Raw genomic sequence first — 27,322 nt, forward strand, 5'->3', positions numbered from 1 at the left:
ATTTCAGTTTGTGTATTTCATTTTTAACGAAGAATCTATCGAACCACAAGTCGAACATTAACGTAAGCATTCCCATCCAAAAATGAGCCCATGCATAATCGTAACAGTTGTCAAAAATGCGAAGCAAATGTTAAAACCAGTCACTTGATAATTTGCTTTCGAATGAGAACTTTTTAGCAAAAATGGAAAGTAAAAGGCAAGTGATATTATAAAATTATACATATGTATTTTGGCATCTAAAGGCCTGGTTATGCTCTCGTAAATATACCGTAAATGTAGGAAAACGTGTCAGCTGTTTTGTTTTGGATTATGAATAGACATACAAATGATTACCGAACGTATGTCGACCGTAACTGGAAAGTAGAGTACAGTAAAAACAAATTTTTACGTTCCGTTTTTCTGTCAGCTGACAAAATTTGAAGTTTGAATTAATTTCAAAAATTTAATTTTGAAAACAGCTTTCCTCCTATTTTATGATTTCTCTGTTGAATTTAAAACAATTTACTGTAAATACAATATCTTAGGTTAACTCTGAATGGGTAGTTCACCATGAAAAGGTGAGTTCACTGGGAGGCCAGTCTGACCGGTGGTGAAAAGAAAATGGTAACGTGACAGAAAATAGGCGAAAAAGGAGTACTCTGCTTATAGGGACAAAAATGGAAAAAAAATTATTAGCAACCCTTGAAATCATTATGGCTACCATTGCGGCATAATTTTTCTTAGTTTTATTGGTTTAAATGATTAGTTTTTCATTTATATCCGAAATAAATCAAATATAGGAAAGGATAAGTACAGATAAAAAATGTGTTGTGGTATGGAAATAAAAGCATTTAATTGCTGTCTAGTGTTGCTCACGAAACAGTTAAACATTTTGCGACATTTCCGAAAGCAGAATAGAATACCGACCCTAAGTCGTGATTTTCTTATGAGTCGTAATATCTCGTGGTTCGTGATTTTTTCGTGAATCGTGATTAGCATTGTGAATCGTGATTCACACTCACGTGATTAGATTTGGATCTCACTCACGAATCACGTAACTCACGCGTGACACGACTACTCACGACTCACGTGCATACCCCTAATTCCCACCACGGATTCAATGATAAAAATAAGGCGCCAAAAGAGGTTGTATACAACTATTAACGAATATCTCTCTTAAGCGTACTTCTGGAAATTTGGACACAAATTAGAGCAATTAGTGCCTCGAACCATAACCATAACTCACGAACAACGAATTATATCTGATTTTGACAGATAGTGCACTCAATATTTTGTTGTTGGGCAACTGCCACTGTAAATGAATATATTTGGTTGTACCATGCCAATCAAGGTAGTTTCGTTGGGGGTAGATTTTAGTTGTTGTGCTAATAACGGTACCTCTTAAATAAACCATGTATTGTATATAGATAAAGAATTTGAAGTTCCCACCTAGACTGGTTGGTGGCACTTGTGAATATAGATAAATCAGAATTATCTGAGAACATCCGCAAGTAGATCTCTGCTATCAATGTCATGCAGTTTGCGTCGCTTGCATTTTATAAATATGCATTATTTCCTTTGCCGTGTAGATAACCATGGCGTAATGCACGTATACAGTCTTAGCTTCCAATATGTGTATCTTCCTTTCTATTAATACTTTTTGCTGTTAATTTGATTTTTTTTATATATTTGGCAGAGCTGCAGGATTCACTGAATAAGGTTAAGCCAAGCGATCAGCCGATATACTTTTTTTTAATATTTGGCAGTACTTGGCATTGAGGATGTCAACTTGTTCTCTTTTTACATTCATTCTTTGTTTACGTTTTCTCCTATATGATGACATTTTCAATCGTCAGATTTGACATCCTTAATGATGTTTATGGGGCCTATCCACTTTGTGTTTTTGCATGTGACCTAACCTTCTATTAGTGAATCCTGGCAGAGCTGCTTGCTTTGAAGAAAAATAAAATAATTACCGACGCATATAAGCTATCAAATTTGAGGAGCACAAAAATGTTTTTGTTATTTCACTATTCTTTGTCTTGTATAGATTTGCAGCAGCAAGGCGTATTTATCAGGTGGCCGCATCAACCTAGCTGATAGAACATGATATTTCAATAAATTTTTAAATTCGCCTTACCAAAAAAAAAAAAACTTCAAAATAAATATTTTTTAAATTGATTTTTGTGTTTACTGCTGTTATGATTCTTAATCTTAGATTATATAACGGCACGTGTCTACGTAAACCCACAAAAAATAAAGTTGGTGCTATTCACCAATATGAGGTAACTTGGTTTGTTAAGGGGACATATCTCTTAGATGGAGTGGAGCTGCCATTTGAAGTTTATATTTTTGTTAGGCGAATTAAAAATTTAATTGACATATCAAATTCTATCAGTTGGGTTGATGCGGCCACCTGATAAATGTACCTTGATCGAAGCAAATTTGAAATGTCATGGCGAATAGAATTTTATTCGCCTTGCTTACAAATTTTGACATATCAAGTTCCCAAAAAATGCTTGTTGTAGCAATTTTACGATACGGCCACCTTATTATATACGCCTTGCTTAGCAGTCATGATACAATTAAGAGCTACCTCTTGTACCTCATTAGCACAACAAAAATCTATTCCCCACGAAAAGGAAAATGCCGTAAAATGAAATGTTAAAGTGGTTTTAGAAATAAACTTTGTTTTACATCCTATCTTTTCCAGATGTGTTTAATATTTGTATTTTTGTCATTATAACACTGTTTTGTTGCTAATTTGTAGAATATCGTTCAAATAGAACATCTTTTTAAGATTTAAGAAAAAACTCACAGCTGTGTTATCAAGCCTTTGGCATTTAGATTTACTGCAAAATCAAAACAAGAATAAAAAATGTGCTCAGCAGTTCTCATGACCTCACCTTACGAGTGCATCCTGCTTAGCAGTCTTCATTGTACATGGATGTGATATCAATTCCAATGAGTGGATGGAAGCTAAATATCAAAACAGAAATAATGACATTCAGTGGAAGTGTTAACATCGCAGTGCATCATAATATTTATAATATATTTGCGATGGTATATATTTAAGTAACCAACAAGCTTGTGTTGGAACAAATCGTGTTGGAATACTCAATTTTATATCTATAGGGCATATTAAGGAAGGGAGGCAAATTAAGAACAGCTCTAGAGTATAAGGTAGGTATGAACTTCACAACCGCTAAGTGGTGGGAGTTTCTTTTTATCATGTCAGTCCAAAAGCCGAGCAACATGGACAACTATGTATTAATATGTATGTACGTGTATGAATTTTAAAACTAGACAGAAATTTTCTCGTAGGATAGGTTCTGATATTGATAAACCTATCTACTGTGATTGGTGGATGAGATGATTCCATTTATTGAAACTATGGATTCTATATAATTGATACACGAAAAGTGTAAAATCGATAACTTATGGAACAATAGGAGATTTGAGTTCAAAAATGAATTAAAGGGAATAGGCGATTTGATAACTAGTAACGCAAATATAATGTCACTGGAAAATAGAACTTAAAAAAAAAGAAGGCTAATTTTTTTTTTCTTATAATTTTTAGCGAAAAAAAGATGTCTGGTTTATTTGCACCAGAATTTTTTTCTATAGCACCCCCGAAAAAGAACCTAAAAAAAAGATGGCTAACTTTTTTTTCTTATAATTTTTAGCGAAAAAAAGATGTCTGGTTTATTTGCACCAGAATTTTTTTCTATAGCACCCCCATTGATGGATTTTGAACAAGAGCTTATCTGGTTCAATTTGACGGAATCTTTCGCTCAAACGGTGGAGTATGACAAAAGTAATCATATCAGTACCAACACGAGAGAATTAATGGATTTGGCTTTCGTCCAGGCCTTAAGTTCGCAGGATCAAAAGCTGCTTTTGAATGAGTTGGTTAAAAACCCGTTTTTTGTTTATCAAATTCGACTAACCCCGGATAAGGTAGATGCCAAAACATACCAATGAGATCTCCCTGACGTTATCTAATTTTACAGTTGCCGCGATTGGTGGAGAACAATCCTTTGATTTCAATCGAGATTCTTCTGAAGCTCATGAACTCTCCGGAAATTACGGAGTACTTTCACGTTTTAGTTAACATGGACATCACTTTGCATTCCATGGAAGTTGTCAATAGGTAAGAGAGTTGAACTCTTCAATCTTGTTGACAATCATAATGAAATGCTGGAAATGTGTATCGATTATTATCCAAAGAGAGCTACAAAAGATATTCTCAATTATTTATTTTATTTTATTTTTTTTTTTTTTGAAGATTGACTACATCCGTGAATTTACCGACTGAATTCCTGCATTTGTATATATCAAACTGTATTTCGTCTTGTGAAAATGTTAGAGACAAATATATGCAGTCTCGGCTGGTGCGTTTGGTGTGTGTTTTTCTGCAGTCGTTAATCCGAAAGAAGATTATTAATGTTAAGGTAATTATGAACTTAAATTTCGAGCATTTGTTTATAATTTAATATAGGTATCGCAGTTCAAAAATATCAGCCAAGGAGTAGATATTAGTTTGCCTGTCTTTCTTCATTTTCATTCAAATGATGCTTCTAAGTTCGCGCTTCACAGTAAAAATCACTATTTTTCATGTGGGGTACCTTAAGACATTAGTAAACACCGTGGCGCAGAGGTGAGCATGTCCGCCTATGACGCTGAACGCCTTGAATCGGACGGCACTCATTGGTATGTGATAACAGGCAAAAAACTTGAATATGAAAAATTCGGCAGAGCCCGGCCAGGATTCGAACCTGGGCACACGGGGCAACAACGTGAGCTATTGCCGTTGTCTTAGCGTTCGAAGCCATCAATACATCTTCCAACAGATGCACAAAATCATGTGTGGTACGGAAGAAGTGAAATTTACCACAGACAGAATGTCTGCCATTACTCAAAAATAATGCTTTGGAAAAAGTACAGCTAATAAGCAGGGTTGTCGAGCTTGGTTAATGTGGTAATTGTAGCATAGATGCGTTTTCGCAATTAATACGACTCAAATACAACATACCAACGCACGGCCCTTGAAGCCATCACACCTAATATGGTTGAAAAGTCGTCTAACCAAAGACGAAACACGTCCCATAGTGGTTGGAGTGTGTTGCTATCTTTGACTTTCCTTTTCCATTTGCATGTCCGATCATTGAGCTCGTTTCGAAAGAGAAACAAACGATAATTTTACCCGCTTTTCCTTAACATTGCTGGAACGTTCGTGGAAAAATTTGCAAGTTTCTTTCATTTTCATTGTGAAGCTGGAAATTGTTACAAACCTTTTGTTAAAAATATATGTGTATGGGGTTACCGATTAAAAATTGCTCCAAAAAAGACGGATAAATATTTGGGTGTTGTTCTGTGTTTGCACTTTCCCTTGCTTCTCTTCAAACAATGGTTATGATCACTTCGAATGAAGGTCACCATTTGATAAATTTACACAACAAGATTTTTCTCACCACAAGGAATTAATGTTGCTTTTTGGTTGCATTTTTAAAAATATTTTCCATGAAGCGAATAATATTATTTTGGAATCTTCTGCGAAAAGTGGAAGAAAAATAGGCGAAAAAGTACTACTCTTCTTATAGTTGCAAAAACCATTACGGCTACCATTGCCAGCGCCATTTTTGTTTTATCGGTACAAATGGTTAGTTTTTCTTTATTTATTTCCGAGAAAATGAATTAATATAGTGCAAATAAAAAGCACGTGTTTGGGTATGGAAACAAAAACATTTGATTGCTGCCAAATTTTGCTCGCAAAGCAAAGCAAAAAACGTTAGCGACTTTTCGGAAAGCAGAATAGAATACCAATCCTAAGTCTAATGAGTCGTAATATCTCGCGGTTCCTGATTTTCTCGCGGGTCATTATTAGCCTTTTGAGTCATGGTTCAAGCTCACGCACGATCACGTGATTAGAATTGGATCTCTCGAATCTCGTGGCACGAGTACTCACGTGCACATACCCAGAACACATTCGATTTTTCAACATTCCCGTTGAGAATTAATTCAAAAGTGTCCTCTGCATAAAATAAGTTTACAGCTTCAAATACCGTAGAAATTTCTTTAAATTTAATTCGTCAGAGCAAAAAAAAAACGCCAGGCCATTGCCAAAATCAAAGAGTTTTTCTAGAAATCTTGGGTCTAAAATAAAAATCTAGCTTCTGGTTTTTAATGAAAATTTTGTGTTTTTGGTCTAAAATTTTGGTTAAAACCCGTCAACTAGATTTTAATTTGAGACCCGTGGATTCTCAGGCCACACTTCTTAGAAGTTGTCGTAGATAACGATTTGGACAACCGCCCAAATTTTGACCCACTCTCCTGTGCATACATGCTCATTTACAAACTAATATATTTTAGGAACTCTTCATAGAGATTGAAACATTTTGCGTGGTTTTTAATCGCATCAAAGAAGCTGTGTCATTGTACCAACTGCTCAAACACCTTGAAATGGGAGATGCTGGTCAAAACGCTGGAAACAATGGTGGAGGTTCCAACACAACCTCGTCTTCGTCATCTTCAAACAAAAGTGAAAAGAACCCAATAGGCAAGTGACATAAACGTAGAAGATACATTACACAGATGAACGGTTATTTTATTCTTCGAAAGATATATATATATATATATATATATATAGTACATAAGTTAGTTAGATATGTGTGTACATAGTCTGTAAGCTGAATAAAAAAGTTTTCCTAGAATAAACGTGTAATGTGAATTTTTGGTAATGAAAAGTAAAAAACGGAAGATGAATTGGTTGGTGTTTAGTAGCCATGTTGTAACATTATAGTCTGCAGCACTCTCTTTATTTGGGAGCCGGTATTCAATTTGGACTTTAGACCTAAAGCAAAGGAAACAGACAATATTTCGATGGCATGCTCCTGCAGAAGCAAACACATTTCGCTCAAATTATCAATGGCTGTTGCGGCAACGGATGAATTGTCATCCCGCAGACATTGAATGTAAGCATTTAGGGTACAACGATTGACATCCGACCGCCCTGGATTGTGTTTAAGATGGCGAATCAGTAGAATAAAGGCATTTGATCTTATTTGAGCACTCGACGAGAAGATCAGTTCCAACAGTCGATCGAACAGTTCACTCAGAAAGTTAAAGCGTTTCGACGTAAAGCTCTCAATTTCCTGCAGAGGTCCCAAAATGGTGTCTTCGGCATTGGAATGCTTAACAATCTTTATGAGATTTGAAAAATGTGGTGAAATGGCCGATGATTTATTAAGCGAACCAGATATGGCAAACGTGACAGCCCCCCGGGAATTAATGTCCAAATTGGACAATTGATTGGTTGGGGAATCTGTCGAATCGGCTGCTTCTGCTGGTGTTATAGTTGATGTCTGCAGTCGGTTTTCAAGAGTTGAATACGACTCTTCAAAATCGAATTCTTGTTTTAAATCTACATTACTAGGTGCAGAAGTAGACGATTTCTGCTGCAGTAGCGTGATTCCCTGAACAAGTTGATGCAGGGAAGAAATTGAATTGTAACGGTTGCCCAACTCCATCAAGACATCCACGTATTGCTCTATAAATGTCAGGGCAGACGAGGGATTATTGTTTATATAGGACTGTAAGAGTTCTATAAGTTTAATAAGAATATGATAGGATTCCTTGACATTGCTATACTGCTGAAAGAATGTAAAGTAACACTTTAGGGCCGACTGAAACTCCTCCTTGTAGATGTCGTCGAAGCATATCGGCTGCAACAACTCTAGAGTTCGTAGGATTTGTATAAACCGATGCATGTGGTACTCGTCCCGAATCACTCGCAGACTCAAATGACCGCGTCCTTGTATGAGGGAGGACAAAACCCCCAACTGTCGCAGGAACAACGCCGGGTGGGATGCAGCAATTTTTCTTATTAACAATTCAATGTCACTCGAGAAGGCCTCAAAGTCTTTTTTTGTAAACAGATTACCCAAGCATGTTATAAGGTTTGACGAAATCTTATCTGCTTGACAGCCATTGAGGTTTTGAAGTTTGTCCGTGTAAGATTCGACCTGGTTGGGCCTTATGAATTTAATGGAAGGATACATCAAATACATCTGCCTTAGAACATTAAGCCGCAGCTTCTCCGAACTCCTGCACTGGTATACAAATTCGATGAATTTTATTAAATTGGAAGTAGTCTTCCTGCAAACGCGGAAGAGCAAATTGATTCGGCAACATAATATAAAGTGATATTGAGACATTGATTTCAGCTCGGATTCCCCCTCTTTTAAAATGAATTCAGTGAATTTCATAAGTTCACGATCGGTTAGAAAGATTGCGTTGTCGGAGAGATCGGTCTTCAGCACGGTGCGATCTCGGCCCTGCCATAGCTTTGGATTGTTAATAAGGGCTTGTATGAAGTTCAGTACGGTTGTGTAGTCCAGGTCTTGTTCGTCGGTTTGCAGCATATATTCCAATGTGGACACTAGGGTATTCCAATTGGACTCGTGACAGATCCACGATAGTAAATAGAACCGAAAGTCGCCAGAGGTTTTTGAGAACAGCAATGTCAAGTCTTCCTGCAGAAAGTCACAGCACAATTCCGGATCGTTGCCTGACAGAAGATCCACCAACATCCCATTACTGTAAAAATTCCTACTTATGGCCGTTGATGCCGGTTTCTGGTTTCTATGGGTTCGGAACTGCGCCAGTACTTGTTGCAGACTAAAATGTGGACGCATCGATCTTTTGCTTTTAGTGCAAACAATTCGGCAGTTTGTGGCCAGTTTCTTCATCGTATCCAAAAATACCAGCTGACAGCTGGAAGTATTTTGGGCTAAGGACATCGATTTAAAAAAAGTCAAATTCTCATTAATAAACAGCGGATATAATCTCATTATGGATCGGAGAAATGTAATGGCCAATTTTTTGTCCAAAACATTGGCGAGAAGATTTTGTAAATTAGGATGATTTAAGATTTTGTTGGCCGTGTCGCTGTTTCCCTTGCTTAGAACCTTGTGTAGAAAGATATGAAAATCATGCTCGTTAAACTGCTGTGGTATTGACCACATCATAACTTTGTACAGACATTTCTCCATTTCGCCCAGCTCCATTTCCTTCGTGTGACATAGGATGGTTTGGCATGGATGCGCATCCGATATGAGTTCGTCCAAGAGTATAGGTTCTAGCACATCACTCCTAACCTTTGGATTATCCTCCACAGTTTGGGAATGGGAATATAGTCCAAGTGCCTGCACTGTAAAATGTCCGTTTTTTGCCCCCCTCACTTGCTGAATTTCTATAAGCTGTGCTAAATACGCTTTGTTCAGAATTGCATTCTTGACTGTGTCGAATTGCTCAATAACAGCATGGTCTAGAAGTGCCAACAATTTGGACATCGAGTTGATGGGTGTGCCAAAGTTTTGAACAAATAGCACAATTTGGTCGGGCGTTAGTTCTCTGATCGCAGCTTCGATCAAGCGGTCCACCGAGGATCTTATCATCTTCAATTTCAGCCAGTCGGGAAGCAATTGCACGGGCTCCTGAGGCATATTTGGAATGAAGGCAATGGGCACATTGCCTCCTACCGGAAACCAATAATCCAAAATGGGAACAGATTCGGGCATTTGATTGCTTGAATGCGTCAAAAGTATTATGAACGCATGAATTATATTCAAATGGAGCGGCAGTTGAACTCCATCATTGAACTGAACCATTAACAAGTCTGGGTATTCATTCCACTGGTATGTCTCGTGATGATCTCTCAGTTTAATGATGTAGTTGTTGAACATAACAAACAAACACTTTAGTGTCTGCAACCGATTTTCTTCCTCCAGCTTGCTCTGCTCGTCGTACACCATAACTTCGCCTCCCTCATAGAGCGGTATGATGTGCTGAAACATTGTACTTCTCTCCACAATTAACTGCGCCATGTCTATGACATGGTCCAGCATATCCGTAACAGAGTCGTCCAAAGTGTTCGCTGCTATGAATTGTATGTACGCCATCACCAAATCGGGCGAATTTTCCACTTGACAAGCGGACCTCAATTGGGGCACAATAAAAACGCGCACTTCGTTAAAATGAGGTATCTGCGGAATGGAGCTTAAAAGCCATTCGTTGCCACTGGTGTCGGAACTTTTGAATATGATCTTCAATCCTCTAAGTGCTGAAGCCCGGGTCAACTTAACAGTCGAACAGAGTCTTCTAAAAATATAGTCCAATATTTCGCACACAGTCTGCTTATTGTAAGACGGGTCCATGATGACGTTTCTTAGGAAATTAACCAATTCGGCATCCCGACTGTTTTCTTCGTTAATGATATTGGCATTAAATAAAAGAAATTCGCACAAGCATTGCACGGGTAAATGATTGAAGTCTCCATCACTATTTTGTACTAAATCGGACAGCCAAGGCATTGATTGGGAGGTCCCTTGCCGCTGTATAATATCCAGCAATAGATCGGGCTTGCGGCTGCGACACAAAAGATGGCCGATTTTTAGGGTTTTATTCAAAGATCTCAATTGATCGAAAACGCCACTTGGTACTCGACGAGCTACACCCATCGGGTCCATTAGCATTAACTGAGAAGTCAAGATGGCATTTTCCTCGGTAATAACAGCTTGCGATGTTTGCGCTGCCAAATACGACTCAAACTCTACAATATGATCACGCTCCATGGGAATGATCTGCAGCAAAAGAAAAACAAATATGTATATAGTTAGACCATTTGTGACTCATACAAATAGCAAAATAAAGCTAACTCGAAATTCTAATAAATACGCTCTTGACAATGTCGGAAAAAAGCCAACGAAACGTCCAGCAAAAATGAAATACAAATTCTTTTAATTTTCATTTAATAAATTCTGGGAAAAAAAAACCCGAGAAAAAACATGTTGTATATAAAATTCAATTTGTTTTTGTTTGTTTGTTCCGTATAGGCTCACAAACTGCTGAACCGATTTCCTTGAAATTTTCACAGATTGTGTAGGCTGATCTGGAAGGAAACATTGGCAATATAATTTTTTTATATTCCGACCCTGCGCCTTACTCCAAAAGTACTACCCAAAAATAAAAGTGGACCGATCGGGGGGACAACATGGGATTCAAATGAAAGGTATTCAAGAGTAGAGTACGAATTTCATAAAAATGTCGGGAGTAGATTACGAATATGGTCAGGAAGTAGAAAAAGGCTTCATAATTTATTGATAACGGAAGGGGGCGGACCCTCCGCCGTTACCCCAAAATCGAAAGTGGACTGATAAGGATAATATGGGTATCAAATGAAAAGTATGCGGGAATAGATAACGAATCTGGCATACAAATTCCTGTCGAACTATAGGGGGTCACCCCACCCCCACAAAAACTCCCATATCCAATTATTGGAGCCAAGTGTTTTGGGGTACGTCTTAAAGCACCCCTTAAACTGAACTCGATTTTCTTTGGGAATAAAGAACGAAGTTGATATCTATTTTCAGTGCAAAGTGCCGGTGGCCACCCCAGCCCCAAAACACCCTCCAAACGGATCATATTTACCGGCCCTGGCAATATGGGGCTCAAATTGAAGCGATTTTGAAGTGCAGCACGAATTTTATATCCATATTTAAGTCGAAAAGTCTGAGGTCCCATCCCTCCCCTAATGAGAATATTCCCCTAAGGAAGAACATTACCACCAGGAACCGAGAAGGGACAAATTCTCACACATCAATGAGTGTTTTCCAATTCAAGTTTAAACTCAATGATAAGGGTCCTTTTTTATAGCCGAGTCCGAACGGCGTCCTGTAGTGCGACACTTCTTAGGGAAAAATTATAAATGACCATGAATGGCAATGTACCTCGCAAATGTCGCCCACATTAAGAAAGGAAAAACACCGCTTTATTCGATGTTCCCGCCAGGACTCGAACGCGCTCAGCGTCATAGGCTACAATGGCACGAATTCGATATCCCCATTCAGGGCGAAGTGTCACCAGCCTAAAAAGATATTAGAGAGTTAAAGAAGGCGCAGCGAAGCGGGCCCGGTTTGTCTAGTATTTACTAAAACAGTAGAGAGGGTGAAAGTAAGAAATGAAACCTAGAATGATGTACTCGATCATTCTAGGTTTTCATTTCAGTTAATTTCTTTCAACTCGTGTAATGTAAAGCCTTCATGCATATTGATCAATTACACTGTGCATATTTGCCAGACCAAATACAATAAAAAGCAATTGAAAAAGTGTCTTAAAAGTCCTAAGTGAATAAATTTTTTCAAATATGCTCTCGCTGGGACAACATTTTTTTCGCTCCGTTCCACTCTCGCTTTTTCATATATAAATTGGGTTTGATATGTGAGAAGTTTGCCCCTGCTCCTTAATGGAATGTTCATGGACATGGCTGTCTTCCCCTCCTTTAATTATCTGTCTGTGAAAAGCACTATGGCGTCTTAGCTTTTTCATATATAAATTGGATTTGATATGTGAGAAGTTTGCCCCTGCTCCTTAATGGAATGTTCATGGACATGGCTGTCTTCCCCTCCTTTAATTATCTGTCTGTGAAAAGCACTATGGCGTCTTAGCGAATTTGCTTGAAATGTTTCACTAATACTTCTTATCGATGCACAGTGAGATAGAATCGAAAAAAAAACTTTTTAAAAATCTGCAGTTTGAGAACGGGTCTAGAGCTCAAGTGTGAATGAGAATGGATGTTGTTGTAGCAGTGTGTGGTACACTGAGGCGGCAGCCCTTGCCTATGAAGGAATTCATCGGGTCAATCCGGTACGTACAACCGGCTGCCATAGAATTGAACAAGAATGGTTAGAGCTCAAGTGTGAACGAGATCATGTGCAAAATTTTAAAGCCGTAGGTGGTCCTGGTTCTGGTCTCGGGGATAATTGACTTTTAATTTTTTGTTAGAACTATGGCTGAGATAATAAACTTTGCATCTTACGATTAACGAAGGTTGTTTTGGTCACAACGTTGCTTTTTCATTTAATAATTGGATCTAACCATACGCATTTAAAAAAACGACAGGATGAATGATGTTGTATAGCCTAAATTTAATTTTTGTGCGTAGAAAGCAAATCAAAGGGTTAGCTAACATAATGCAGCTGAATAAAACCAAAAACAAGTAAAAAGGCGTAAAGTTCGGCACGGCCGGATTACCACCACTTGGGATGTATATAAAAAGCACGTCACATCAGAATCTCATGAAAACTGCACCAACTAGCCAAGAACCCATAGCAACTAATAAATGGGCGTTACATGGGCTCAAAATCATAAATCGGGACATCGGGTTGTTGTTTTTGTGGTCAAAACTTCATGTGGAAGTGGCGATCCTCGTCAAGCTCCGATAAGGTCCGGAGGTCGGATCGCCGCGGGAAAAGGACGCCAATAACTCGCCTTGTCATATCGAGCATCATAGGCACTCAGTATTTGTGCAAGAGCCGGTGCCGCACGGCCTCTCACTGAGACTCTCCGCTCGATATCGCTGATTGTCCGTATGGAGCATTCCACTATCCCCATCCTGTGGAAGTGCCTGGTAGTTCACAGATAAGCTTCTCGAGTCATTAATGAATACCACACAGATCGAACCCCAATGTTCCAGCCTGCGTGGTGCTCGCAGCTATCCCGTACCCATAGCAACTAATTGACGCGGATTTTGAGGTTCCTATCAGATAATACAATATAACGGGAACTTATTGGATCTCCCCTGTATATTGGTGCGATTTTTATGCCAGACATTGGATGCTGCTTAACAAACTAACAAACAAACAATTCAGTGATGTAAACACTCCAGAAGCAGTTTTTCGGATGATAAAAAACGAGAAACATTGTAATAGAACATAGCACATCGACACTAAAATCTACTTTGCTTACGATCATATTAAATCAATTCATACTAGGTGTATATACTGGCCCACGAAGAAATCATAGCTGATAATTTGGGCAAGCCTCTAACTGTAATCACAATAACAACATTCAAAGGCACATTCTGTGTGTAGTCACAGATTCCTTACCCGAGTAAAAACTTTAATTCTCGGAAGTTTTTTTTTGTCCAAGTCAAAGTCCAAATACAAAAAATGGACGAAGTAGCGACTTTCTCTAAATCATTCTAATTAACGGCATTATAGTCAAAGTATTCGCTAATACCCTCCCCGTTAACGATAGGACGATTGGAATATCAATTTAGAAAATAGTTAATTCCCTTGGAAGGATTATTTGTTGTTTTTTGTGTTTCTTCATCTGGTATTTCATACTACAACATATTTTGCAATAATGAACACTTTGGTTGTTACCTGTAGCTCCTCTTTGCTCATTGCTGCTTCGTTGAACTGATTCGTTATACACATTTCCATTAACATTTTCATAGTTGGGTAGTGATTCCAGCAAAATGCTCCAAAAGTTGAAGGATTATGGGCCGAAATCATCAGCATGATCAGCCAAGCTTTCCAGTACAACACTGTAATAGCCAGCTTGGGTGGCTCATAGTCAACAGGAAGGTTAATATTCTCAGGGTGGTGGTATTCGGCCATGCTAAACAGAAAGTCAATTATATCAAATTTATTTGCCTGTACCACAGGGCAACTAGATATTCGCATTGTCGATGCCCTCTTTATAAGGGAAATTGTTATATCAAACGTATCTGGTATTGTGAAAGGTATATCCTTTGTAATGCCAATGAGTATAATTCGTATGAGTGTATCTTCGTGTATGGGAGTCTCCGACACAAGACGCAATAACGTGGTCCTCTCTGGCTCCGAGGGCCATTGATCGTGGCGCGAATAATGCTCGGCATTCTCTAAAAGTAAGACTTTATGCAGTCCTTGGAAGTATTCGGGAGCTTGAAGTTTAAAAAGTCCAGGAACAATTTCGTACATCCACGAAACGCAATCCAATTGGATTTGGCACATCTGATTGTAAAATTTCAGGAGTATTGCATTGTTAGCAGCATTGTCCTTGGAGACCCTCAATGATATACTCGCCTCCCGAACCTGAGGAGAAACGGAAAGAAGCATGCACAAGCAAGCAATGTCGACCATTGAATGAAAAACGCGGTCTCGAAACTCTGAGCTTTCAATTTGCTTGTTTAATTCTGGCCGGCCATTCAGGAAAACTTTGCAGAACACAACCAAATTTATGTCATTGCGTAACATTCGGACCAATTCCCGCAGAAAAACGCGTAGAGTTCGGAGGCAATCTTCCCGCTGCAGCAGAAACTCTTTATATATTTCTGCTAAATATTGTGCTGAATCGTCCGGTGCTGTCTGGAACATTGTAGCTGTAGGAATAATTGTAGTAGTAAGTTACAAACATAAATAAATTGAATGGACATTCAAGCTTACCAAGCATACCCATGTTGTTCGGATTCCGGGTGTTGGACAACTCATTCTGAACTACAAGTTTCAACACGATATTAAGAATGCCTGGCTCAAGACGTATCATTTCCTTAATACACGCCATATAGAAGTTTATTAGGGGTTTAGCTTTAAGTCGCATTTTAACCAAAATGGCCAAAACTTCATGATCTTTAAAGTGTTTAGCTCGCACATTGAAGCATATGTACGAAAGGAGCTCTTGGGCGAACTTAACTAGCTTGCCATTGTGTATCCATAGCTCTAGCCGGGAAATGCAAAGATGACGTACCTCAACAAGACCAGACGTTGTGCAAAGGAACTTAAGGAAGTTGCGTGTGTAGCACTCTTGCTGCTGCCTTTTGTTAAGTTGTTCTTTGATAGCTTCCGTCACATATTTTTCGACAATGCGCTCTGAATCGATGTAACGATTTTTAGCGTCGAAATAAGTATCACTAGCGCCAAGCTTGAACTCAGACGGCTTTGCGGAGCCACTAGCCTCCGAATTGTCGCAGGAGTCATCGTCCACATTGATGGGCAAGTTGGGTTGTGTTCCACCTGTTGTTGGGGTGGTCATCGTTGGCGTGCCGGCTCCGGACGTATTGCCATCCGACTGAAGAAACGTTAATTGTGGTTGTCGGGTCTTAAATGCTGCCGCTACATTCTTAATGAATGGAGCACAAAGACTATTGTCTGACCAGAAACGGTCGTTAATAGCATCATCGATATAAATCCGCATGAATATCTCCGGCCACTGTCGTTTATCACTGTATACGCGCACCAAAAGGTTGCAAGCTAAAACATGGGAATATGAACTCTGTCTCATTTTTAAATTGAAATCCCGGCGCAGTATGTGTAATAAGCCGGAAGTGATTATATCGTTAGAGAAATAGTCTGGATGCACTTTTGCTAAATACATTATGCTCAGCATAGCTATCATGTCGGGCTTTGACTTTGCATACGATGATATAAGATTCTTAATACTTCCACATATAAGTCGAACAAGAGTCTCTGTGTCGTGCTGTTCGGCGGCTGTTTGTATTGTCTCCACAATGTCGACAGAATCACAATCGGTACCCATCTGCTCCCATAGTTCGTTGGAGGGTGCAGCAATGCTAACACCCTCACCACTTCTTACTGCAGTTGCTAGCTTTGGCTTTTTTCCTGCAGTCATTATGGATGTAGAAGATTCCCTTTTCCGATCGACCGTTGCGGATGACGACGACTTCGTAATCGGCAGTTTTCCTTTTGCTTCGTCTCTGTATCCCTTGGAGCCAAGAGCGAAGAACTCACTCCCTGTGTGTGAGGAAACTTTCTTTGGTGCCCTTGCCGACGAGGAGGAGGGTTGTTTACTCCGTTCCATTTCAGTTTAAATGATTAAATTTGAATTTTAAATCCTTAAATCCTCAAACAAATATGCAATAGTTACGCTCGCTATGCAAAACAATAGCAATAATATTAAGTTTTTAAATATTATGTATATTTTTTATGAATTTTGATGTGACTGTGATGTCGTGTGGACGACGAAAAAAATTTGTTTTTTGGTTTGTTTTGGTTTTTTCGTCATTCACAATGAATGATTAACTTGCGGGTCTTCTTGGAGAACGCTAGCAATTCCCCGTGAATCTATTAATTGTCTCTTGTGTACAAAATCGATTAATCGACTTATTATAAAATCGATAGTTGTTGGCACAAATGTCAGGATGCACCAATAGAAGGTAGAGTCGCTTGCCGAAAACAAAAAGTGAACAGACCCCATGAACATTAAGATTTGGGTTGTTTTATTTACTAGTTTAGCGGGTTTGCTAGCTTATGGACATAAAAAACACTCTTCCCGCTTAACGCTTTTAAAGGTTTTTTAATTAGGGGTGTTTTATTTACCCACTAATCGGATTTTCTAGGTTTTTGAGCGTTGCATTGAAAAATGCAACTTTTCAAGTTCAAAAACAAAGCCCAACGCGCTCATTCCGTTTTGGCCTTTAAGATGGAGTTACATACCTCGTTCAGCACTTATGCGTACTTACGAGTGCATGTCGGAAAATATTAAAATAGGTTGGTTTTTATTGTACGAATTACACAACTAATGAACGCATGCATCTGACGGAATAAGTTAACCAACTCTCAACTTTGAACACGTTTCAGGGCGCAAAACATATGATTTGAATAAGTTTACTATTCAAAAATTGTTTTGCTGTCGGTAAATTAGAGAACTAATATAAATCGTATTAAACCCCACCATTGAAGTTAACTTTGGAAATAACATAAATAAGCTGAATTTTAGAAACTAGTGCGCAGCGGTTTCATGGTATGTAACTCAACCAATAGAATGCGCATAAGACTGCTCAAGATTTAGTTTGTTCGTAAAGAAGTGCTATCCCCATTTAGCTAATCTTATCTCCGCTTATTATCGCCGTTTATTGAAAGATATGGTGTCATCGTTCTGAAGTGGCCAAATTGCTTAAGATTTTTATAAAATCATATATATGAATCCGTGAAACATTTATTTAAAATAAAAATTACTCATTTTATTTGTTTTGTTGATATGTAATTATTTCAGATGTGGTGTAAAGCATTTAGCGGGAAGAGCGTTTTATTTATCCTAAAACCTAGTACTAACTTCTACATTTCATCAGTCAAAACGCTTTATAAAAATATGGTGACGAAGAAAATGGAAACACATTCCATAGAAGAGGTACCAAGATATATTCATTCATAGGTAGTGGCAGTTGCCCAACAACAAAATATTGAGTGCACTATCTGTCAAAATCGTTGATTAGTGCAACTCTGATTTTGAGTATGTTACTAGTTCGCGCCATTTTTCGTGTTTGTGTGTTTTATAGTTCTTACTATAAAACACATACACAAAACTCTTAAAGCAAAATAGTAGCGACATGTCGCTGCACCAATACAATTTTCGCTTCAGATTATTGCTAATGAAATTAAATGCTCCCGAAACGGGCAGCAATCAAATCCGCTTCAATGCTGTTGTCTTTGTTGTGAGTAGTTGTTTGACTTTTGTTTATCTACGTGAAGTTAGCGACGTCGCTAACTTTTGTAATACAAAAATTTCTAAAATCACGGGGTGACACAAAGTAATAAAAAAGATCAGTAATGATCAACCGTTTTTAACTTCGGTCGCCAGAAAGATAAGCTGCGAGTTATCTACTTCCAGCCTGCAGGCCAGGGACGGACTTCGTTCACAAAAGTACATATACCAATTTAAAGGGGAAATCTCTACCTTTAATTTGGTTTATCACATTTACCCCAGAACTGTTCTTTGATGAACAAATCTTCCAGATTTTTGTTTTGAAACTAAAGGGCAGGCCACTATATACAGTCTGCAAGCCATAAATGGACTTCGTTAAAAAAAGTTCGTATATCAAATTATTTGGTGTACCACACATATCCCAGAATTGTTTTTCGTAGAACAATCCTTCCAGATTTCTATTTTGAAACTAGAGGGCAGGACACTTAATCCAGTGTGGAAGCCATATATGTACTTCGTTCAAAAAAGTGTGTATACCAAATTAAAGGGGAGATCATGTCCTGCTCTTGCGCGGCTAATGCTCGCCGAATGGGGTGGTTTTTGCGCAAGCGTATCATTTATTAGGAACAACAATTTTACATGCCAGGCTTATCTAAAAAAGGTGTGTTTGGCTCGAAAAAGAAACGAAATATCTTTTGTCTAACTTAAAAAGAGGAAGCACCGCACCTATTCGTTGGAATGCCTGCCCTCCTGGCCTTATGGTGAGGAATAGCCCTCCCTCTGGAGCAAGAGCTCCACCATAGCAACTTTCCAATCTGTTGCCCCATACCTACCTCTTCATCTTATCCCCTTCTTAAGATTTACATGATCTCAGAAAAAGTCATGAGTTCCGTTAAACGTTATAAACTTTTTTCAAGAACGTATTTATTTGCTATAAAAATCTCTAATACTAAATTCATTGCAAATTTATAAACTGATTAATTGCAATTCCACTCTCTCTCTCTCTACCTACTCCGCCGGCACAAAAATCCCTGTGGAAAACGCTTTTAACTTAAGCGTGTAAATCAGCCTTTAAACTTGGCTTGTAACTCCGATCTTTAAGGTTAACTCGTATTTCAATTTTAAGATTAGCTCGTAATTTAGCTTTAAGATTAGGTTTTAATTAAGTACATTAAGATTAGTTGCTAATTTAGCTTGTAACTAGTTCTTCACGGTTAGCTTTTAAAGTAGTTGTCTTTTTTATTTTTTTCTTTCAATAAATATACAGAACGGTCTGCTTGGACTTTTCCGTTTATTTATTTAATTCCGTTTTATTACTTAAACTTCCCCTCTTCTTCCAAAAAACAAAAAAAACCATCATTGTGGTTGTTATGGTATTATAGCGCCCGGTGTTATTCATCTTCTTGTCTTAATATCACATCACCACACTTTGCACTTAGCTAGCTATTTGTTTCGGCTCGTTCAGACTCAATCCCACTCTCGCTTGCTCACCTCCGACTTGCTGTACAGCCAACAGGAAAAAGAAAGCTTTTCCTCTCTAGGATAGTTGCCTGCATTGTCATTTGCCTCTGATGGGCCAAATGACAACACAAAGCAAATAATCCTACTGTCATTCAAACGGGGATCGTGGTTCATGCCTAAGCAGATGGCTACGTTAGGCAATTGTCCGCTAGATGGCATTTTGAGAGACACTAAGGTGCACCCGACAGTCAAGAGCTTTAATTTGGTGTACCACACATATCCCACAACTGTTTTTCGTAGAACAATCCTTACAGTGTGGAAGCCATAAATGGACTTCGTTCAAAAAAGTGCGTATACCAAATTATGCGTACAACACTTACCCCAGAACTGATTTTCGTTGAACAATCCTGCTAGATTTCTGTTCAGAAACTGGTGGGCAGGACTTCACTTCCTATTTTGTTTATTTTATTCTTAACACGTCTTGTTGACTGCACATTCCTGTTTGAAAAGAACACCGTTCATCCAGGAAAGTAGAACGATTGTGTTTTTTTAGCCATGACAGATGGTCAGGTCTATATGTAAACTACCCATTAAAAGAGACTTTGTGGCACATGCGTTGACACCGGATTGCGGTTTCACCTAAAGATTTGAAATGTCAAATGCTACGTTTTGCAATAAGCATACTTGCCTCAAGACATGTCATATGTAATTTCAAAAACAACAACTCTGAAGGCTGCACACATCGTGTGATTTGTACGAAAAATTTAATATGACAAATGGATTTTGGTATAAATATGCAACTTTTTCGATTAAATCGTGCTTTTATTACATCGAACATACATGAATGTAAAAAAGTACAATACATATGGGAATACATGCCGATTAGAAGGCGATCTATTCGTATTCGACGTACATAAGACAAGACAATGAATACAGAAAGTGACAGCTCATATGACATGCCTTCCGATATTTCACACATAAGAAACAAAACAGTGTTAGAATGATGAAAATACATATATAAAACACATTTGAAGAAGATAAGTTGTGAAACAAAGTTTATTTCCAAGCAACATTTAATAAGATGGCCGCATCAGCACAGCCGATGTAACTTGATTGAATTCGCCTTACAAAAATATAAACTTCAAAATAAATATTTTTTAAATTGATTTTTGTGTTGCTGGTTCTATAAATTACGTTAGATAATGGCAGCACGTGTCTAACGACCTCAATCGCTATCAGCCTTACTAAAGGAACTAGGTTCATTGTGTCGCCTCCTAAAAAGACGCAAAAAGCGCTGAAAAACACAGACAAAATTTACAGCAATACAATGGCCATAGGAATGAAGTTGATAAGGAGCCAACATGCAATCACAATAATGGAGCCAGGCGAGTTGGAGAAGTTCTTTCCTATCTGCCATTTCAAGCCCCTATTGTAGTGGAGAATGGGGAAAGGGCTATGTGCCTGAATATAATTTAGACAGGAAAATATGTGTTCATTTAGCCGTAATTCTGCAATAGGTAGGCAGTGCCACAATAGGTGCTCAACCGTATATAATGCGCAAGTCCGCCATATATCCAGCACGACGATAAAGTCCTGACATTGCGATTGCTTGTAAAAGCGGTAGCTCCACCCCATCTAGACGATGTCCCCTAAATACACCAAGTTTCTTCATATTGGTGAATAGCACCAACTTTATCTTTCAGGATTACGTCAAGCCCATTGGCCAATGTACACAGAAAAAAATAGACCTGAATTTGACCGATTAAACATGATATTGACTTATAAAAAACTTTTCAAACATAGTGTTAATTGCTTTAATTATTTTTGACATTGAAATCCTTTTTTTTTTTGTATAATGGCCCTTATTGGTAAAGAAGGCATACGTTAAACATATATTTAATTATACGAATGAAATTGTTATTTAATTATACGAATGAAATTGTTATTTAATAATAAAAATTGTGAGTATCTGGTAGGTATTTGTAATGCGAAGAAGTGCGAATGAGTCAAATATATGTTTAGTTTCTATCATGTACAGACAAATAGGGGCGTGGGTGGAATAGAAAGTGTGGTTTTTATTTATCTCTTAATAAAATAACTTATTAAAAAATAATTGTTAGGTAAAAACAATATATAATAAAAAGTCTTATACTGAAATTTTGTAAAGCAGAAAAAATTATGAGAGACTATATTGGCTTGGAAATCTACGCTGATGACGGAAGAAAACAAAAGCCGTGTTTCTTCAAGTGGATCTAGATTTTGTGGTATTGTGCGCAAAATACTAAAATTGGTATTTATTACGATTCACTTTAATATGCGTATAAATTTTTTTGTTCATTATACTTTTTACAGACTTTATGCACGACAATGAAGAAAGGCTCTTTCTTTTAGAAAATATAAATTAAAAAATAAATATTTAAATGCAATATATTACATTTTTTATCCGCAATTTAATCCAATAAAATAAAAAATAATCCAAATGCAAAAAATAACAATTATTTCCTTTTATTAAATTGTTAAAAAAGCTATTTGAGAGGAGGGAAAACTTTAAACAAAATGGGTTATTGAGATAATAACTGCTTTAATTGGATTTTAGAGCTTGTCATAAATCCAAATTACAAAATTGTTAATCAATAATACAAATTCGTTTATAGGTCCGATTTAAGCAAATTTTTTAATTCAATGTACAAATTTCTTAATTGAACCATGTTTTTAATTTTTTCTGTGTATGCAGCCAACAAACTTTAACTACTTCCTTTTCAAATGACATGATATATCACAATATTCCTATTTGGGGCCTTTTTGTTTTGTTTTTTCTTGCTTGACATTCAAAAATTAATAAACTTATTTCTTCTTGCTCTGATTCAAGGTGTATTTAATAAGTTGGCCGCATCGGCGAATTAGTGCAACAAAGCATTTTTTTAAGTTTCGTTGGGGGTAAATTTTTGTTGTTGTGCTTATGATGCTACCTCTTCATTGTATCATGATTGCAACCTTTGAAACCATTATAATTACCATTGTTGAAATCATTTTTTTTTTCTGTTTTATTTGCAAGGCGTATTTTTAAGGTGGCCAAATCGGAAAATTGCTACAACAAAGCATCTTTATTGGGAACATGATATGTTTAAATTTGTAAACGGGGCAAAGAAAATTCAATTCGCCGTGACATTTAAACTTTTCGGCAAATTTGCTTAGACCAATCAGAGTAAGGCGTATTTATCAGGTGGCCGCATCAACCCGGCAGAGAGAATTTGATATCTCAACTCATTTTCGAATTCGCCGTGCAAAAATATAAACATCAAAATAAATATTTTATAAATTGTGTTTGCTGCTGTTATGGTTTTTAAATTTAGGGTATATAACGGCACGCTTCTGGCAACCTCATTCAATATCAATTTCACTCAGGGAACATAGGTCTATTTTGTCGCCCCCGAAATATTCAAAAGGCGCAGAAGAACACTGATAAAATTTACGTCAGTACAATGCTAGACATTAAAATGAAGGCGGTCTGGAGAAGCTCCCTCCAAAATGCCATTTAAAGCTATAGTATTCAAGAATGGCGAAAGGACTATTGCATGAAGATAATTTTGACAGGAAAATAGGTTTTTGTGTAGCAATAATCCTGCACCTATTATCGCAATTTCAAAGCAGTCCTACAATAGGTGCTCAATCGTCTATAACTCCTCCACATCCCCAGAAATCAATCTTAAATCCGCCATGTGACCAGCGCAAGATCAAAGCCATTGACATTGCAATGGCTGTTCAGGACATACCAAGTTACCTAGTATTTTGGTAGTATGACATCGATGATGACAACGTTATACTCGTAGCCAACAAAAATTAACTGTCCTTTTCAAATGACCTGAAAATTCGACAGATATCCAAGAGCAAAAATAGGGGTACACAGTTCCTCCTGATGGTAATTGAGCTGTAATCACAGTCTTCCTATTTGAGCCATTTGTTAACATTAACATGATAGCTATCTACGGCTACAATAACCTTATGAAAACTATTTAAACCTGCCATATTGGTGGTTTTGTGGGTTGTTGTTGTAGTCGGACTTGAGACTATCCTCTCTGTACCGCTTATTGTCCACGACTGCCGTTGCAGCTACTCCGTATGAAGCATTCCACTATCCACACACCACACTTTTACACCTTCTGTAAAGAGTATATGTATATATATATATATATTTCCAGCCAGGCCACTATAAAATTTTGTTTGAACTATACTATTTTACACATCACTGTTTTGTTTGTTCTTGAACATGCAGAGCGAACTCAAAGCCTTGCTGGGTATATATATATATACATATATATATATATATATATATATATATATATATATATATATATATATATATATATATATATATATATATATATATATATATATATATACAGGGTGGCTGATGAATATTGCTACATTTTTTTTTCGAATATTGCTACATTAATTAATTAATTAAATTAATTATTAAATTATTATTATTAAATAGAAAAAAAGTTATTACATTTTTTTTTGGTAGCGGCTTTCATCAGCCACCCTGTATATATATATATATATTTTGAACATGCAGAGCGAACCCAAAGCCTTGCTGGGTGAAAACGAGAAACAAGCCATAGTAGTCAATGCAAATGTATCGTATTCTACAGCAATTTTTATTTTATGGATGTCTGCAATTGCGTTAATGATCAACATTGAATAAATTTCGTTTTATTCCACCTTTTTTTGTGTGAACTTCAATAAAAATTTTTGCCAAAAAAATTCATTATAGAGAGATTAGTTTGTGAGAGAATTTCCACTTTCGCTTTAAAAACAATTCGTTACGGAGAAGTATTCGTTATAGAGAGGTTAAAATAGATGAAAATGGCTGAAAAAACGTTGTTTTTTTTTTTTGAATTTTTATTCGTTATAGAGAACAATTCGTTATAAGAAGTTTGTTATAGAGAAGTTCGAATGTATCTCCTTCCCGTGAAAAAAACGATCGTGTAATGCACTTATATAGGGTTTCGGCACTCTGAGCTTCCTATATGTGAATCTTTCTTTTTGTTGTAAATTTGATTTTTTTTTAATTTTTCGGCATAGCTGCTTGCTTTGAAGAAAAAAAAAAATAATTTACAACACCAATAAGTCACATGACGATCTTGCATTATAAGTTCACTCATGGCATCAATGTTCTCTGGTACAACGACCGTTTTGGACGACCTTTAACAAATTCGACTCTGAGCGAGTGTCTGTCACGACTAAGTTTATTGAGATAAAATTGTTCACGGTGATTTTTTATTTTCTAAGAAGTCAACTCTTATCATCCATGCTTTCCACTGCCTTATACATTCAAAGGTAGTTCAAGCCGTGTCTGAGTTTTGCAATCCTGCAAAAATAATAAGACTCAGCAGGATGACGCTTGCGGATACACGTTTCTCAATTAGCATAGGAAAAAATCTTTCAGAAGCATTCACTACCAAACGAGGATAAGATTTTACGAGATGCAGAAGTGAATAGATTTCGCACACTACTCACAAGAAAACATATGATATTCGCCAATGCCGACGACATAGATATCATGGGTCGGTCAACGCATTTGAAATAATCGAAAGAGAATCAATGAAGTGGGCCTGGCAGTAAACGGAAATAAGAGGCAGTGCATGGGTTGGTTGAGAAAAAGAGTCTAAGTAAAATTTATGGATCACTTTGTATTTACGGAGAGGCCGTGTGAACCACGAACTGTATGAGCTGTATGACAATTTTATCATAGTAAAACGTACCAAAATACATCGGTTGCTTTGGCTAGGACATATTGTCGGAATGAATGAAGAAGCTCCATCGAAGAAGTCTTTTCATTTCTCTAAAATTAAGTTCTTGCACCCAGAAAATGGTCCAGGTCGGAAAATATTTCGATAAAACTGTCAAATTTATTACCCGTTTTCGGTGAAATTTGGAACAGTGAATTGTAAAAATCTCTCGACATCCGCGTGGAGTAATGACCATATTTGATCTTATTTCGACGAAATGTGGATAAGTATATCCATGGTAGTTTAACATAAAATTCGTCCCAACAGGAATAAATGAGTTTTAACTTGTTCAAAATATGTATTTAGGGGATTTCTCGGACGCAATGTGAGACTGAACAAAACAAAATGTTGAATTTTTATAAGCTCCTTTTGTATTCGAGTTTGCTGTTGTTGTTTTTTTTTTATTCAACCTCGAGGTCCTTCCGTCTTTTATTTTAGTTATTTATCGATATTTCGATTTGAAATTTTGTCTGCAGGAAACATTTCATTAAAATTTAGTCTTTAGACAAAAAGGCATCGAAATTTTGTAAAAGTTGTTTTTTATTTTTTTTTCTTTATCGTGATTTAATTGGAATTTTGTCTAAACTTTTTCTTTATGAAACATTTTATATTAAGTTAAAATTTTATTGAAATTTTGCCTTGACAAAAATTACCCCAAAATGTTGTCTGTATAGAAAATGTCATTGAAATTTTGTATTTGAAAAAAATGTCATGAAGTTTTGTATTTAAAAAATATTCGTAGACACTTTGTCTTCAGAACTTTAGAGAAAATTGGATCGAAATTTGAAAGTTTTTCTTTAGAAAAATGTTAGAACGAATATGTCCCTGAAAATTTGTGTTATAAAAAATGTGTCTTTAAAAAAGAATTTCGATAAAAAATTATTTAAAACGTTCCATTAAAATTTTGTCTTAAAAAAAACTTTATTGAATTTATTTAAATTTTGAAAAATTTTCGTTCAAATATTGTCTTTAAAATTGTTCTTGAAATTTTGTGTTTGATACGTTCAAATATTGTCTTTAAAATTGTTCTTGAAATTTTGTGTTTGATACGAATTGTATTAAAATGCTGTCGTTAAAAAAGATTTAATTGAAAATTCTTTAACAAAAAAATGGCACCAAAATGTTGCCTTAAGAAAAAACTTCATTGAAATTATGTGTTTGGAAAAAAAATCTTTAAATTTTTTTCTCTTTAGGGTATATAACGAACGCCGAAAATTTAGATAGAAAGGAAGCCCGTGAAAGGTATAACAGGTTTCAAATTTCAAATAATTTGAATGTATATGAGCAAATGTTTTTTTCCTTATTAGCCCTAAATTATTGAAGAGATTTCTAGAACAGAAAAGCATAGAGAGTTACTGTGGTAAATAGGCTTATTTTTTTGGAAAGGGCATGTTAAGCGCCCTCTTTGCCGCTTAATGAATAAATTTTATAGAAAAGTACAGAAAATTAATTTCAATACTATAATAAAAAGTTAAAAAAAATAAAAAAATATTGATTTCTTGGGAATTTTAAAATTTTTATTACCAATAACTACTTATTTAACCCATTATAGGTTATATTCCAACGAATAATAATAATTACTGGTATTCCAGTGGGTATGCTTACCTAGTTTTTGTAAGGTAGGTTTGGAATAGCACGTCCAGCGTCGAATCCGATAAGCTTCGGTATATGCAAATTTTTTCCCACGAACATTCCATTAAGGAACAGGTGCAAACTTCTCACATATCAATTAGTGCTGTCCGATTCAAGTTAAAGCTCAATGATAAGGAGCCTTCTTTTATAACCGAGTCCAAACGGCGTGTTGCTGTGTTTTTGCACAGCAT

The 27,322-nt window shown here is 36.7% G+C and overlaps 2 protein-coding genes and 1 long non-coding RNA gene across 3 annotated transcripts; 2 read left to right on the top strand and 1 right to left on the bottom strand.

Moving 5' to 3' along the window:
• Positions 1–2,898: 2,898 nt before the first annotated feature.
• On the top strand, positions 2,899–6,696 carry LOC106086146 (CCR4-NOT transcription complex subunit 11). The gene is made up of 5 exons (XM_059369114.1): positions 2,899–3,162; positions 3,666–3,939; positions 3,993–4,132; positions 4,268–4,433; positions 6,352–6,696. Exons 2-5 carry the CDS (start codon positions 3,676–3,678, stop codon positions 6,544–6,546), a joined length of 765 nt encoding a protein of 254 aa, XP_059225097.1. The 5' UTR covers positions 2,899–3,162; positions 3,666–3,675; the 3' UTR covers positions 6,547–6,696.
• Positions 6,697–6,744: 48 nt separating this feature from the next.
• Positions 6,745–16,858, bottom strand: LOC106086145 (integrator complex subunit 1). Its single transcript, XM_013250688.2, has 3 exons — positions 15,252–16,858; positions 14,205–15,187; positions 6,745–10,622 (listed from the first exon to the last, which is right to left on the bottom strand). The coding sequence occupies exons 1-3, from the start codon at positions 16,621–16,623 to the stop codon at positions 6,756–6,758; spliced, it is 6,222 nt and encodes a 2,073-aa protein (XP_013106142.2). The 5' UTR covers positions 16,624–16,858; the 3' UTR covers positions 6,745–6,755.
• A 5,725-nt stretch (positions 16,859–22,583) lies between these two features.
• On the top strand, positions 22,584–23,031 carry LOC131998150 (uncharacterized). Its single transcript, XR_009398610.1, has 2 exons — positions 22,584–22,644; positions 22,763–23,031. It is a non-coding gene; the product is annotated as an uncharacterized LOC131998150 (long non-coding RNA).
• Positions 23,032–27,322: the final 4,291 nt, after the last annotated feature.

This window comes from Stomoxys calcitrans, chromosome 5 (genome assembly GCF_963082655.1).
Source record: "Stomoxys calcitrans chromosome 5, idStoCalc2.1, whole genome shotgun sequence".
Classification (NCBI taxonomy): Eukaryota; Metazoa; Arthropoda; class Insecta; order Diptera; family Muscidae; genus Stomoxys; species Stomoxys calcitrans.

Excerpts from the sequence above, each read along its gene's own strand:
- LOC106086146 (XM_059369114.1), top strand. The coding sequence starts at position 3,676 with ATGTCTGGTTTATTTGCACCAGAATTTTTTTCTATAGCACCCCCATTG. Across the intron at positions 3,940-3,992 it reads TTCGACTAACCCCGGATAAG|TTGCCGCGATTGGTGGAGAA; the intron begins GTAGATGCCAAA and ends CTAATTTTACAG. Across the intron at positions 4,434-6,351 it reads AGAAGATTATTAATGTTAAG|GAACTCTTCATAGAGATTGA; the intron begins GTAATTATGAAC and ends AATATATTTTAG.
- LOC106086145 (XM_013250688.2), bottom strand. The coding sequence starts at position 16,623 with ATGGAACGGAGTAAACAACCCTCCTCCTCGTCGGCAAGGGCACCAAAG. Across the intron at positions 15,188-15,251 it reads GAACAACATGGGTATGCTTG|CTACAATGTTCCAGACAGCA; the intron begins GTAAGCTTGAAT and ends TTATTCCTACAG. Across the intron at positions 10,623-14,204 it reads TGAGCAAAGAGGAGCTACAG|ATCATTCCCATGGAGCGTGA; the intron begins GTAACAACCAAA and ends CTTTTGCTGCAG.